At 40.1% G+C, this 16,840-nt stretch overlaps 1 protein-coding gene across 1 annotated transcript in view; it reads left to right on the forward strand.

Moving 5' to 3' along the window:
- Window positions 1-576: 576 nt before the first annotated feature.
- The window catches only part of BPNT2 (3'(2'), 5'-bisphosphate nucleotidase 2), a 458,945-nt gene continuing 442,681 nt past the window's right edge, over window positions 577-16,840 (forward strand). Inside the window, exon 1 of the mRNA XM_044074236.1 lies at window positions 577-1,618. Within this exon, the coding sequence (XP_043930171.1) occupies window positions 1,220-1,618 (399 nt within the window). The 5' untranslated portion in view covers window positions 577-1,219. The remainder of the gene's footprint in view (window positions 1,619-16,840) is intronic.

Consider the following 16,840-nt stretch of genomic DNA (forward strand, 5'->3'; position numbering starts at 1 on the left):
AAAAGGAAACAGACTATCAGTGTTTAGTTAAACTGGGTGATTTACTATGCATTTTTACAGAAAAGCATAGTAAATAGGCTGAAAACAGGCATCCAGAACAGAAAGATGGCGTTCCCATCAGCTGATGTCACAAAATAGGCGGAGCATAGATGGGAGAGGGGTGGGAATGGGTGGAGTTATGGGTGATGCAAGGGGCGTGACCTTAGTCTACATTTAGCCCAAAGAAAGCTGGCAACCCTATGTTTCTTAACCCCCCTCAGGGATTAACTGCCCCTTCTTCTGTTCCTTGGTGTTCTATTCATTACAAATGTTCTACAAACTCTGATATAGTTGAGTGAGGAGTCATTGTCTTCTTCTTCTCAGGGAATAGCTGTCCCTGCTTCTGTTCCTTCGTGTACTATTCATTTCTAAGAAGAAGACAATGACTCCTCACTCAACTCTATATCAGAGTCTGTAGAACGTTTGTAATGAATAGAACACCAAGGAACAGAAGCAGGGGCAGCTAATCCTTGAGGGGGGTTAAAAGACATAAGAGCATTGAGAAGCACTCACCCCGGTCAAAAAAGTAGGAACTCAAAATACTCTCAGCTCATAGATTACATAAACGCAACTCCTTAGAGCGACATTATCCAAATGAAAATTCTTTCCACCACTGTTCCAGTCCATACAATTACATCGCCAAGGTCAATCTAACTGCGAAATGAAATCACACAACATAGCAGCTAGCCAGTAGCAGTGTATTTTCACTATACAACAAATTATTAAATCAACTGCGAATTAAAATAAAGTGGACAAATTAATGCTACACAAAACACCAACACGTGATAAAAAAACAGCCTGTTTTAGGGAGAATTATCCTTTAACGGAAAGGGGGCGACCCGGAAGCACTTTACGACCCTTCACTTTTTCTTTCCCCAAGTATTAATTGTAACTCGGGATGAGTTGTGCAATATATATGTGAATACAGAAATTTAGTCGCTGATTCTTGTACAGCTGAAAACAAATTCGACAACGGCGGAAAAAGTTCGTTTTCCTGACATTGTGTTATTGGACTTCTTATTACTTGCTTTCTGCTTGGCTCTTTCATGATAACATTTACTCAAAACCCATTATAGCAGAAACAGCTGTGATGTTGTGGGAACCACTCGTCAGGGTTATCTGCACCGGTACTTTACTAGACATCTACGTTGAGCAGTAAACTTTCACTCTCCTTTGTGCTATGGCTCCTATGGGTCTCCGTCTTTCCCCTCTCGGGGTAGTTGTGTTCTGTCTTTTAGGACTTGGAGTGTTATACCATTTGTATTCAGGCTTTCTTGCCGGAAAACTACCCATATTCATGCAGGAAGACTCCGGTGATTCTGCGGCCGGGTCCGTTTGGTTGTCCAACCCAAAATCCCGGTCTTCATCAATGGTCGATTTGCGGCAGCTGCTTGCGGCATCGGTGGAAGCAGCAGTATTAGGAGGAGACGAAGTAAGAAGAGTCCGGGAGCAGAATACACTGGATGAAAAATCCAAAGGGAAAACAAAAGAAGGAGCGCCTGAACTTTACACTTTGGGAGACTTGGCATCCCACAGGAAAATGACCGGCTTATTTAAACATTCTTTTCCAAATATAAAGGTAGGCATAGAGCTATATAAATAGCGATCCTTTCTGTTTAATGCAACCCATTTTAGGAATCCATTATTATAGTCTAGATGACAAAAGCGATTCTTTATGGGTTGGAGCAGTTGGGTAGTCAGAAAAAGTCATATTTAGTTGCAGCTTGTACTTTTATTTGTTAAAAGTTGGTTTCTCCATTTTCACTATAATAGTTTAATAAGGTCATCATTATGTAATGTTTTCTCCCTAATGTCATATTCCACTGCTTGTAACTACTTTTAAAATAATTCTGTCAGGCTTCATGGATGTCACTTATTTGGGTCTCCTTTAATTTGCAAAAGTAAATGTTCCAAGTTGTCCTATGGTATTTAGAAGCATACATATAGTAATTATTTATGATGCCATGTGATCTGCAATCAGTAATTTATCTGTGTTTTTGCACATCCATCTCCACTTTGATTATTTATACATTTTGACCATTTAGCACATATCGTGTCACATGTTTCATGAAAAAAAAGGTTTAGAAATGTGTTAAGAAGCAGACAGAAATAATGCACAATGTTTGTGATTTGTGAGTTTAACTACCAAAAAGAGTTTATATGGGCACAACTGTATATTATGACCCCCTTAAATATGCAGCAACAAAATCCTCCCAATTTCAAAAATGAATAATCAGTCAAAGTCATGGCAGCCCCCACTTTTAGCATGCTGACCAACACTCTTTTGTCTGCAGAACTAACAATGGATGGGAGATTGGCATAATGGTTAAGGTGTTTACCTTACAGACACAAGGTACAGGGTTTGATTCTCACATGGGGTAATTGGCTAGGCTTAAAATGGCCCTCCAAGGGCAGTTAGCCTAGTACTAATCTATGAACAATGGCAGATTTAGTACAACTCGTACAAAGCAATACAGATAAATAGTAGTGGTTGGATAGGAAGAAGTCCAGATAAATAATAAGCAATGTTATGAATCATAGAGGCCTGGGGGTTGACATATTTTCTTTTAAAAATTTGATGTTTTCTCTGTTGCAAACCAGGTATATTGATTTTGCTTTTCAATTTTTGGTACTTGCGTATTATCGCAACCAGATTTCCGAAGTGTCTGAAGTGCCATAATTCATTAGGTTTGTGCGGAAACAGGTATCCTAACCTAAAAATGGGTCTGTAAACAAGTACATAGTAGTCTGTCATAGTGGGTATGAGGCAGAAAGAGGAAAAACTGTGACATTTTGTATTCCTGGGTGGCGTGCTTCATTTGTTCTGTGACTTGCACAGTGGAACACCCCTGTACAAATCCCACATTCACTGTTAGCAAAGGGAAACTTACTCAGGAATATATACACACTAACTTTTCATGGCCAGTAATCGTCAAAAGCAGACATGCCTGACAGGCACTGCTTGTAAGGAATAGTAAGTAATGGGGCACTGATGCCTCAGGGAGTGCTGCCTTTCTCCCCAGTGGGACTTATGTGTGAAGGGTGTTAAACCTTATCCCGCTTCACACAGAGATCGTGGTGTACTTTGAACTTGTTGACTGCCAATAGGTAGTTACAGTACTAACAAGAAGGCCTGTAAATGCTGTCTGATTCAGTGAAATATGTACAAAATGTAACAGTCTCAGATTACGATCTGGCCATGGAAAGGGTTTTGAAAAGGGCCGCTTGTCTTGTTGGGAACGTGCTGACTTTCATGACTTATAACATTAAGGATGACTGAGAAGCAGCAGTCATGTGTATACATTGGGAAAGGACGCTACCAGGGAAGAGGAATTTTACCGTTATTCCTCTTCCTATGTGAAAAACAATCTGATGCACTAGTACTTGACAGTTGACACACCCCTTTTTAGGTTAACAGACATCGTTTGGTGAAAAATGTACAAATTATGGCACTTCGGAAATCTGGTTGCGATATTACGGAAGTACCATAATAAGCAATGTTATGAATCACGGAGGCCTGGGGTTGACATATTTTCTTTAAAAAAATTAAATTTTTTCTCTGTTGCAAACCAGGTATATTCAAATTTTAAGCAAGTGATGTGTCTGCTGTTCTGTTTTCAGGAAGAAATATGTCAGTTGATGTTTCAGTTGCTCATAAAAGGGCATTGTCAATGGTTAAGGGAGTCATAGCCCCCTTATAAGCGTCAGCTCTTCCTTACCTGTAATAGAGGAATGGCAGTAATGCTATACAGTGATCATTTTTTTCGATCATATAATCTGATTGTGATACATGCTGAGTGATAGTGCTATTATGTCATTCTCTGGTAAATTATTTTTAGTATTTAGATTGTTACGTAGTATTTTCTAAACAGAGTAGCAGTAATTTACTCTGAACAAATTGCTTACAAGGTCAATTTAAGTGTAGACATTTTGGCTAATTGTATTTCTTGAATTCAGGGAACATAGTGTGCAAACTTTAAAAAGGTTGTTGATAGTCATATTCAGATTTATAAACGTTATTTTTCTACTTAAATTTCAGGTTTCACTGTTTGCCTAATCTAACACCAGCAAAATGCAATCTCAGTCTGATACATTAAACACAGTTATTCATGCCCATGGGTGTTCATATAATGTGCATTGTGAAGTTTGTAGTGTGCTTATAACATACCAGGTGGTGTTGCATGCACTTGCAGTAAGACCACAAAGCGGTGCTGTGGACAATGAGTATGTTTACAAATACATGCTTTAAATATGTATGTGGTACCAGTGCCCTCACAGCAACAGATGCAGTGGTTAGAGTAAACCTTTTAGCTGTTCACGTACAGAGAGCTTCACATTGCTTACAGCAGCATTATGAACTATTCAAGCATTTATGTAAGTGCTAGGTGTCCTCACAAGCTTTTTGAGATCACGTAGTGTTTATATTTTTGCATGAGCATTGTACACTGCTACTTTGCACTTAAAATTCTACATGTGTATGTACGTTTCATTATGGGGTGTATATGTACATATTTGTGTGTGTTTTTTATATATATATATATATATATATATATATATATATATATATATAAATGTGTGTGTGTGTATGTATATATCTATCCATGTACACATACACAAGTATATAAATATAACTCATGTTTAGACGTCTATATAACACACACACATATATAAAATAGGGCTTGTGAAGAAATATGCATTATATTCATGCAGTTCATTTTAGCTGTCAAGGTACAGCATAAGATGGCAGAAATGTTGTGTTTTTTCCACAAGTCACTTTATACACCGTTTGCAAGTTGAAATGTTTAGTAACTTTTCAAACTGAATTTGCTTTGTTCATTGGATATGTAAAACTCTGTTCATGGTTTGCAAAGTGCACTATTTAAGCATTGTGCTGACCGTGCTTATGCTGTCCTGCTTTGTCTGTGTATCAGCTTTTCTACTAGTGAATGTGCCATATGGTCCACTTCTATGTGTATCATTTAGTAGTGCTTCCTTTTACTGGCTGATTTCAGATAACCTTTTTGGGTACAGTTTTGTTTTAATGGAATAGAGCAAGAGTTAGCTTGCTGTTGTCACTGCATTCCGTATTTCTTGTGTTTTTTGTAAACTAGTAGATGTACAGTGTGGCCTAGACAGGTAAAAAAATTCTGCATCACACAGCTTACTATTGAATGGCAAATAGAAATAATTCTGCCTCACACAGCTTACTGTTGAATGGTTTATAGTTTAGGACAGCTGTTTATTCGGTAACCTCTGTGCCTGTTTATGTGGAAATTTAGCTCATGCAAGAATTATGCTAAGTTTGATGGGAATGGGTTGTAGTCCCTGAGGTATGCAACTTAAAAAAAAAATGTGTTTCCACAATGTCTTGCTTTCAAGCTGTCGTTTTTAAAACACACATGTGCCCGCAAGTCAAAACTGTAGGTTTGACAGATATAGGAGTTTTGGGGAAGTGATCACATAGGTCCAGAGAAATGTGTTTTGAGATCAACTTATTCAGGAAAAAAGGTGTGTGTTTCTGTATATTTATCTTAAATAGTGAAGTCTAGCTAAATGCTGTGTGCAGACAGTTTTTTATTGATAGTCTTGTTACAAGATCACTTTTTATGTACTCTTTTACCTTGCCATCAACAATTTTATTTACACCTTTGGCACATAGTCAAAACAACTTAACTCATTTGTGCTTGGAGGGCTGATCTTACTTAATTCTGTTTTATGTCTGCAGCACTGGTTGTGTGGGCTGCCTTGTTTCATTCAAGTCTACAGTACTTAAAGCACACAGCCCTGTTATTTCAGTAACACTTAATTGTGGCAGTGACACTTAATTGTGGTGTTAAAATTTGCAGTACTTAAAGCACACAGCCCTGTTATTTCAGTAACACTTAATTGTGGCAGTGACACTTAATTGTGGTGTTAAAATTTGCAGCATTTAGTGTTGAGTAAGCAATGTAACTGTTAGGAAGTAAATTTAATGGAACAAGTAAGGCAAAATGCTGCTTTACTCATTCAGTTTATAAGATTTTTCTTGTATTTAAATTTATAGTGACTGAGCTCTAGGCAGTTACTATCCATCCTGCCAGAGGTCAGAAATGTGACACCTCACTAACTGCAAAAATGTGTGAATAATTTAAATTCCTCTAAACCTGCTGTTTTTATATTGCGCACATAGACTAGAGATACTGACCCCTCCCCCATAGCAGCCTCTAACTCAAGTCTGTCCCGAATTTAGCTTTAGACATTAATGTAAAATAAAATGCAAACTGAAACATAGACCACATTTCATGTTCACTACATTGTAAAAAATGTGTTTTACATGGTGCGGACAGAAAAGACACAAATTCAAACACTTTAACCCCACTCAAATCAGCCATGTAACTCAAGCCTATACAAACAAGTAAAAAAAAAAAATGGAACGTGATGCAATTTCCATTCATGTGGAGTCTGCATGTCCTCCCAGTGGTCGAGTGGCATTCGAAAGACATGCATGAATGGGCGTGCCTTCGTTGAAGGTTGGGCGTCTGGCTGGCACCGTAAAAAATCTACTGCCAATCATTAGCGGACTGGAGTTCTGCTGTGGCGACCTCTAACCGGGAAAATCCAAAAGAAGACAGTGTTAAAAATGTATACACAAAACACACACACAATCTTTGCACTTAACTCCCTGAAACAACATGGCCCACCCAGTTAATATTAAACCCCAAGAAATTATTTTTATTCTTACTAGAATAAAGTTAAAATAAAATCTAACAAAACACTGACATGTAGCCAATCGAAAAATGGCATTACTTACAAAACATTCCCAGTTCTGTTGGAATTAACCAAAATTTAACTATGAAACTAACAAATCCTAATGTAAGCCTCCCTTCTTCTTCTTCTCTGTCTGCTCATGATTGGCAGTGGAGTTTTACAGTGTCGAGTTGCCAGCCCGGCGCCCAACCTTCCACAGAAGGCACACACACTCACACCTAGGGCCAATTTAGAGTGTCCAATCCACCTACTGCATGTCTTTTGGGATGTCGGAGGAAACCCACGCGACCACAGGGAGGACATGCAGACTCCGCACAGAAGGCATCCAGCCGAGAATCGAACCGGAGAACCTCTTGCTGTGAGGCGACAATGCTAACCGCTGCACCACCGTGGCCACCCCTAATGTAAGCCTCGCTAAACTATTAAATTATATCCATTAACAGTCACTAAAAAGCAGCATTAAAATTTGTTTGAACAGCTATAGGAGAAAACCTTTTGTGAGACTGACCATTCATAGAGAAGTGCACACATTACCCAAAGCAGTTAGGTTGCCTGTTGATGTCATATGAAATATGTTGTACCTTTAAAAGGTCTGAAAAAAAAACAGTGCCAGTTTATGTGCGTACACATGCACATACACAAATACATTACATATGTTAGTTTTCCAATATTTGCAAAATAATGCTTAGAAGTAAAATAAGAATTAGAAATTGCTCCTACAGTAATTGACACTCAAGGTAATGAATATAATGTTGTAAGACTCTGCTGCAGACTGTGTCACCTATAGAGCATGAATATTTAATAACTAAACTCAGGTATGTAGTAATCGGTGAAAGTAAAGTCATTAATGGGGATTTTAAGTACCAAATATTGGCATGACAAACTATTCAGCATCAGATGACTGTTAATGAAAACAATTTGGAATAAAATAGTATGAAATCTTCGTAAGGATGGAAATATCTTATCTGTACCATAAAGATAGTGGAATTGTGATGCAGAAAGTGACATTTTTAGGAAGAGAGTTTAGGTACTCTCCTTGATGACCTAGGTCTGCTCAGGATACTCTAGTTCCTGTTGTTTGCTTCCTTGAATTCCTACTGGTAAGACCCAAGTATGCAGGCAAAGTGAACAAAAAACACTCACAGTGGGGAAAAAAGAGATACTGTTTTAGCTTTCAGAAATTACCTGAATCATAAAATAAATGTAACTTGGGTATAGAACAGATGCCTCATTGTTTCATTACAAAATCTTTATCTATCTTGAACTCGTCTTTGAACTCTGATCTTAGAGGTTGAAATCATTTTATTCTTTAGTTACACAGTAGAATTAAAATGGAAATTTATAAATGTAACCTGTTATCTGTAATCAGTGTACTGATCATCCTGACATAGACCATACATAGTGAAAGTACTTGCAGGAACTACAGCCATTTGTCAGAGTGCTGTAGAGACAACAGAGGACATCCCTTTGTATAATTGCAGACATGACTGCTGCCACATGCACAATTCAAATTTCAAGGGACAAGGCAACATATTTGGTGCTTTCCTTTACAAAATTAAGGAAGACCTAAGTACTCCCCTAGTGGTCTTGTTAAACTCCATATTACCACATGGAAATGTCCAACTTCATGACAAGGGGCTATAGCAGCTCAATTTACAAAGGAGGGCGTTGGATTCATATCATAACTAAACGGTCATTATCTTGACCAGTGTTCTGTGCCAAATCATGGAGAAGGTAATACATACTCGAGCTTATTCAGAATAACACAGACAGCCCAGTTCTGTTAATTATGGAACAGAAGAGAATTGCAAGTGTGTGTGCGCGCTTCTTGAACGGCTCTACTTCATGAAGAGCTGACAATGTGCTTATGTTGACTTTGCCAAGACATTCAACACCACTTCATGTAAGGCATTAATTGGTAAACTAATAACATTAAATGTATGCTCATATACATTTCAGTAAATAAAACACTAGTTAAGTAACAGTACTTGGCAAGCCAGGGTTCGGGGGGGGGGGGGGTTGCCACTGTCTTACAGGGCTCTGAACTATGGCCAGTTTACTTTGGGCTATCCTCTAAGAGATGTGGACAGACTCAGAAAGCAAGTCTTTGTGCCTGCCATCTTGTCCTTGTGGGTGCTTAATTATTTATCATGTGTGTTGTACTTACAAAAAGATGGAGTAAATGAAGTATAATATGTCTCTAGTTATAGGCGAGCTCATTGAAAGAGAGGATCAGGACCCAGACATTCACATTTTCCAGTTCTAGCAACGTTCTTGTTCACTTTTTGTTTAATGCAGCGAAAGTGACTTATAGAGCATCAGGATTTACATACCATATGCCTGTACCTATGGCTGCACAGAGTGCAGATAACACCAAGGTGATATTTTGAACTTGCCTTCAGGTGACCCATTCTTCCAGAAGGTAATGTGCACCTCAAAGAAGTAAAGGAACCATGGTAGTCCCTTATAGCTGAGGACGTAAAATTTTACCTTTCCCAGACTAGATTTTCTTGGAAGCTAAGGAGTCAGTGTTGGATGATATTACAGTATGACTCGCACAGCAGATGGCCGCTGAAAGCATTATATCGCCCCCCCCCCTCCAGTCTGGATGCTATTGATGTTTTAGTAAAGAGACTTTGGTAACTGATAACTCAAGAAGCTGCTTTCATCTTCAAGGTGGATTGCAGCAGTCCTGAACACTTGTGTGACTGCTTCCTTCAGAGACCCCCCCCCCCCCCCCGGCAATGTCCTGGCATGAAAAAACATCTCCAAAGTCCAGTGGGTGACACAAGTCATTGCCAGGGATACTGAGAACCCTTTGTTGCCAGACATCAAATTCCAGTTACCTTGCATGACATGCATAACATCCTACCTCATCAACAGCAAGTGGCAAGGATGGCGAGTATAAAAACTCTTCAGTGGAAAAGCCATCCAAGATGTCCCACCAGAATAGTAAGACATAGGGTATTCCAGATTCTTTTAGTTGTGCATGAGAAACGAGGATCTTTGGCCCATCCTACATCTCGGCAGCCTCAACACATTCATCCTCAAAGAAACTTTTCCGATTTATCATGATATAATCCATCCTACCTTGTCTGTCTGTAGGAGACTGAAAACACTTTTTGGACCACCAAGATTCTTACCTCACACAAATTATTGTCAAGGAATCCATGGACGTCAGTGGCAATCAACTTTTAGTTTAGAATGCTTCTGTTTGGATTCTCCTGTACCCCCACTGTGTTTACCAAGTACACGTCTCTTGTTGGATAAGTCTGCTTGCCATTCCATCACATCAGCAGGGGGAGTCCCTTCTTAAAGTCTTCTTCTGACTAGAAGTTGTGTTGAAATGGTAGAGAGATTTTACCAGGTTCAAGTGATTACGTTAATCTGGTCTGCCCTGGACACAGTCATTTATTAGTTTTTTTTTCTTCAAGATGGGTACCTATCCCTACAATAAATATTTTTTTTAGAGTTCTTCCAAGTGGTACCACTGGATATCCTTTTCAGGTCTTTAGGTTTAATGGCAGTATTAGTTTTCAGGGTTCACTCTACCATGGTCCTTCTGAGGGGAGATCTATTTGAACCCTACAAATCCAGCTGTTCAGATTTTATCAGGTGACTAGCTCCAACAAATCTCACAGGTAAGTAACCCTTTCCATCTTCAGACTCTTCAGTTGATTATCTCTTCACACCATGTCTACATTGGGAATGGGGTTGGGACATTTCCATGGACAGAGTCCAAGAAAACCCAACATTTTAAGGGACCCTACTAAAGAAGACATTTTCAATCAGTTGGACAATGTGGCTGTAGACTGGTCCGTCAGCATGCAAGAGAGAAATCCACTCTCTATTTCAAGAGGCCTTGAGGATGTGACTATATGATTAAATCCCATGGATTTTCTGGTCCCAGTGCACATTCTGGTGGAAGCAGTAACTTGGGGACAGACTTTTCTCCATAAGTGGCTAGTGTGTTAAAGATCTGCATTGTGTAACCTCTTTGCCTGCTCAACCAACAGCAGTCCCAGCTTCTTTTCACTGGTTCCACTCCAGGAAATAAGACAAAGGATGCAGAAGGCCACAGAGGGACATAAGGCTTCTTTGATCTTCCTCCATTTCTACTGCTGATGATGATTTATTTAGAATGCCAGACTACTCGTAGCCAAAATTATTGTTATAGCTTCTTTTGAACACAGCAGACTTGGTTAATTCTTGGTAAACTTCTAAGGCTTTGATCTTCCAAGATGCTGCTGTCTTGCTCGGCTATCTGTGCACTGAGGTTAACTACTTGAGTACTGCAGTACTATTGCTAAGTGCTCACACTTGTGAAGTAGGGTTATTTTGGTTATTGACTGTATAGTGACCATCAACTGAGAGAGCCTGTAGAAACTGGTGAACTTGTTTTTCTGTATGGATAGTTCAGGCTGAGCACCCTTTTTGCTCTTCTCCTGCTGCACCATATTTGTTCATTTAAATCTTTCATTTCCGTATGAGTTGTTTCATCAGTGTTCCTTTGATGGCAGTCTCTAACATCCATTCAGATTAAAACTGTTTCCCTGATTTCTTCTGTGGAGTTTGAGCTGATTGCCTCTCATTAGGGACACTACCTTCTTTGATATTTGTTCTATACTTCAGATGCTTTTCCTTCTATCTTGTATGCCTGCAGCCTTATTTGAATTGAAATTCTCAGTGAAAACTTTCTCATGTCGCTTGATGAAAGTTAAGATTGAAATGGATAAATTCTGTAAACAGTGCATTATCTATTAGATGGAACATTTAAAATTGAAACTGCTGTTCTAGTTTTCCACAGTATCATCTGATGCTCTACAAATAATTTATATCAGGAGGGGCTGCAGGATCTAGCATTGCCATTTTCTGGGATATGTGGTGCCATCTGACTGGTTTCACCAAGGCCACTACAGTGACTTTTATTTAAATATACCATCAAGGAACCATGTCTGATTGGCCCTGAAGTTAAGGCGCACATTTAAAAAAGGTGGGAGAAAAATGAGGGAAAAATCCTACCACTATGGATTTGAAGTTTCAGCCACCTCAGTGCTTCTTTCTAGGATGTAGGGGAGGCGAGGCCAGCTATGGCTCAGGTGTCATAACAAAGCACCGAAATTAACAGTCTTGCAGGAGGCACAACAAGCCAGATGACTTCAAGGAAAATCACAGATCTAGAGGAAGGGTTACTCTGCAGTCCTTTGCAGCCATGGTCTATCAACATATGGACAGCACTAACCCCAGATTCTTCTCTGATTTTATAAAGACGGCCCTAGGCTGTCCCTCCACCTCACCATGTGGGAATCGGTCAACAGAGACTGATGGCTCAGAATTCTGATATCCGGAGGACACAAGTTCGTATCCTGTTCCACCTTCTCTTCCAAGACCTAGACCTTCTTCTCTATCAGAAACTGTGGACAAGAGGGGAGTTCTTCATCTTCCTCAAAAAAGAGATGTTCATGAGTTCTCACCTTACCAGAAAAGGAAAGGATTTTATTCTGGATTCTTTTTAGTGTCTTAAAAGACAAAAGTGTTGGGGCCACAGGCTTACTCTAGACTTGAGTAATTTAAACTTTTCTTTCTTTCTTTATTCACAGTGAAAGTTTTCAGATGCTCATGATGCAATTAATTCTTCCTTGTCAGATGAAGAGGAAATGTGTTGCTTAGAACTCCCAAGATATCTACTTCTATGTTAGAGTAACGAAGGAAACTAGGTAACATATCTTTTTTTTTTTTAAGTCTGAGATAGACATTCATCTGTTTCTATTCAGATTCACCTACGCCTCAGGACCTTTACCAATTGCATCTTCATAATTGGAGTCTATAAGAAGTTGCAGAAAACCAAGGTATTCCCCAAGTTAAATGATTCCCTGATACCTGAACCTACTGTTTAAGCTCTGATTGTGCAACAGAAATCGTGATTGTGCTTTTCCACTCTCTGGACATAGCAGTGAATCTTGAAGCATCTCATTTAGATTCCTCATAGCAGTGTACCTTCATCATTTGTTATATGGATACAATCATGTGTAGAGCTTATCTGCCAGAAAAAGGATGCACACCTTACAGCCAAAACTTTCCATTATGTTATATTCAGAGACTGTTTCAGTTAGTGTCTAAAAGTTTTAGTTATTTTACAGATCTTCATTCAAGTGGTGCTTCATGCCAGGCTCCACTTGAGAGTTTCATCTTGAATTGTATGTGCTATGGTTTTGGACATCGGGTGTGACATCACAGCAAACCGTCATTTCTAAAGCTTGTAGGTATTACCTCCACTGGCAGGTACATCTTCCCAGTCTGACAAAAGGTTATCATTTCTTCTTAACAGTTCATTATGCCACAATTTTCCATGAACACATCAGATGCTGGCTGGGTTGAGGGTGGGGACATTTTAGTGAGCATAAATTTCAGGGGGTCTGGTTGCCTTGCAAGGCTGAAATGCATATCAGCATTTTGAATACAAGTGTTGTCTTCCTGAACTATATGGGGAAACATTGTATAGACCTCTCAATTTGGGCATCAACTGTGGTGAGCAGTATCCTTAATAGGAGAACACAGATCACAGACTGTGCGCCATGTCAGGGCTAGCCACTCAAATGTGTAAAATTAGCTCTAGATATGTTGAGTAATGTCACCAAAATGGGCATGGGTATTTGCCGGTGATAAGTGGGTTGAGGACCCATGCCAGTGAGTGGGAGGGGCGTATGTGCCTGCCATAAAGCACAGTAGCTCTGAGTCAGTAAGCTACTGTATGGCTGTTGTCCAGTTGCCCTAGCTCTGTTGAGCAAAAGCTGGACATAAAATTAACCAGTCTGCCAAACAAGAACCAAGAATTGCTACACTCAGTTTAGGTTCACTGACATGACGCAGCTTGGAAGTGGATGACATGATGGCAAGGAGGAGGATGGATATTGTGTATCCAGGAGACAAGATGGAAGGGCAGTTCAGCAAGGCCACTTCGCTTGGGATTCGGAGCCTATTATACGGGTGTAGGACAAAGTATAAATGGTGTGGGTATTGTGTTGAGGGAATAGACTTCAGAAGATACTGAGGGATGTCATGAGAATTAGTGCTAGACTCATGACTGTCAGACTGCAGCAGTGTAAGGCTGGTGCACTGTTCATAATCAGTTGATGTCCCACAGCAGTGTTGTGATGGTGAAGAAAAGAGTATATTCAGACAGCAATTAAAGGATTTACTAGATAAAGCAGGGCAACATGAAATTGGTGTTAATAATGGGTGACCTAAATGCACATATCTGGATAGACAGAACAGGATATGGGGACTGCCTTGGTTCACATGGGTGGGGTAACAAGAATAAAGAATAGGCCATTCTGGATTTATGTCTAGGAAATGACTTTTAGGTGCTCAGCACATAGTTTAGCCAGAGAGACCATGAGACCATCACAATCTCCCATACAAGAGTGGCCAACGTACAACTTTGGTAGACTTCCTTCTAGTAAGGAAAGGACACTGGGATAGAGTCAGCAAATGCAAAGTCATCCCTAGTGAAACAGTTTGGTCATAGCATGAACCACTTGTTGCCACTATCAACTGCAGGTAACGTAGAGAAGGCTCTAAGATCAACATAGACTAGGTTGAAGACCTGGAAGTTGACTGGCACAAGAAATCAAGGAATTACTCTTGGCTCTAGCACCTCAGAAAGAAAAGCAAATAGGAGAACTTGAAGAATGGCAGAGGTACATAAGGAATGCTGGTGTTGAAATGCAGAAGTCCAGGAAGTTATCAGAAGAAAGAAGGAATGCAGGAAAAAGTGGGAAATTAGAAAAGATGGGTCAGGCTAAGAAGGAATATTGGTTGGCTAACAGAGGCTGAGAGGAGTTGCAGTTGCAATAGTAGTGAACTAGGCATCAGAGGCACTCTTCCAGTTTCTGGAAAGTGACTGAGGTAGATGGCAGAAATTCTTATCAGGTTGCAAGGTAAAGACAGAAAAATATAGTCAGACTCCCATGTAAGGGATGCCAGCAACAACCGTCTCACTAGCCTACAGAAAATCAAAGGCCGATGGAAGGAGTACATTCAGCACCTTCTGAGTGAAAACCATACAGAAGCTGTATTGCTACAGATACAACCTACAATTAAAGAAGAAGAGGAGCCCACCCTAGAAGAAGTAAGAATAACAGCTACGAGAATGAAATCGGGGAAAATCGCAGGCTCAGATGAGGTTAAAGCCGATATGCTCAAGATATTAGGTGAGATAGGAAAGAAATTGATCCCGAGTATACTTATAGCAACATGGAGAGAGAGGTGTATCCCAGATGACTGGAGAATAAGCATACTAGTTCAGTGTATAAGAACAAAGGAAATTCTACAACTGTGGACAGTACAGAGGTATCAAACTCCTGCTACACTTACTGGAGATGGTGATTGATAAATGCCCAGAGTAGCAGCAAGTAAGATGGGAAATCAGCAGTTTGGAGTTTGATCAGGATGTAGCACAACTGACCCGATGTTTGCAGTAGACCTGTAGTTGAGAAGAAGCTACAGGTCAGGCCAACTTGGTATTGCTAGACTTGGAAAAAGCATATGACAGGGTCCCAAGAAAGCAGATTTGGGCAGTCCTGCAGTGGTTTGAATTCCCAGGAACATTGGTAGAATTAGTGGAGGCAATGTACAAGGACCCAATGACTCAAGTATGAGCAGTATTTGGTTTTGCAGAGGGGTTCCCAGTGGGAGTGAGTGTGCATAAGGCTTCAGCTTTGAGCCCCACTGCTGTTCATACTGATGATGGACTACATCAGTAAACAGGTTGTAGGGGACAGATCATCAAAGTTGCTGTGTTCAGACGATGTGACATTAAAATAAGGTGTGCAAAACAGTGGTGTGAGTAGTACTACTATACGTAAACCAGGGCAGTAAAGGCAGAGCAGTTGGGGAAGCTGGAGGTAATGGAAATGAAGTGTCTGAGACAGGTGATAGGATGCACACTGTGGGACAAATTAACCTGTGCTCTGATGTCTTCATTTTGTAAAGTAGCTCCAGCTGCAGAGAAGGTCAAAGAGAACAGATTACAATGGTTTGGTCACATATGCAGAAAAGCAAAAGATGATCTGGTGAAAAAGATTTTGAACAGACTGGAAGAAGGCAAGAGGAAACAATGGCATTCAGCAGGGAGAGGGAGAGAGAGAGAGAGAGAGAGAGCAAGGAGAGAGAGAGAAGGATGATGATGATGATGATGTCCTATTAACCCTCCAAATCATTCGTGATACCCTCCCCAGGGACACATTTGCCTTGCCCTCTTAGCAGTATATCAGAAACCAAGGAAGGACTTGATTGTACTCCCATTTCTGCATTTCCAAAACATGCAGTTTTCCACTCAGATGGTAGATGCACTTTTCTAGTCTGAAAAATGCCCATTTTCCTAAAAGTTCCTTCTGCTGTAGTCCTCTCAGATGCTTTGGCTGTAGTGCATGAGGGTGGGTATTAGTGGATGTACAATTCTTAGGGTTTGGTCGAATTAAGAAGAGGTGAGGGCTGTCCTTTTGGCTTTCAAATCCTTCCAGAAATCCCTTTCTAAAGGTGCAGTTGCCATCTGCTCAGCCATCATGTTGGTATTATTTGTTAGTTGTCACAGAGGTTAAGGTTGCAAGCAGTAGTTCATCTGGTGCAGGGTTTGATTCTGTCAGCCCTCATTTGCCCACTGTGTGACTTTGAGCAAGTTACTTAACCAAACATTGCTCTTGGGTCACTCCTGAAAAGGGACTGTGTGTCTTGTTGGCCTATCTGGTTAACAAAAAGGATTATTGTTATATGCATAAGCAAGTTCTTACCAGATGGAATTGGGTGAGTGAGTCAGACCAATCATTTTATGTTTCTCAGCTGCATTCCAGGGGAAGCCATTTCACTGACAGACAAACTCTGTGAATGTCTGTTGATGCTCATTGAATAGTCTCTCAAACCCTCAGTGTCCTGGAAGTTAGTAGGAAGTGGGATTGACTTATTTACTTCCCCAGTGGCATGAAATGCAGTAACCTTTTCCCTTATTCCTACTTAGAAAGGGTGACCAAGGATGCCCTGGACTCCTATGTGCTTT

Source organism: Protopterus annectens, chromosome 6.part0, assembly GCF_019279795.1.
Source record: "Protopterus annectens isolate FY-2018-M chromosome 6.part0, PAN1.0, whole genome shotgun sequence".
NCBI classification, from domain to species: Eukaryota; Metazoa; Chordata; order Ceratodontiformes; family Protopteridae; genus Protopterus; species Protopterus annectens.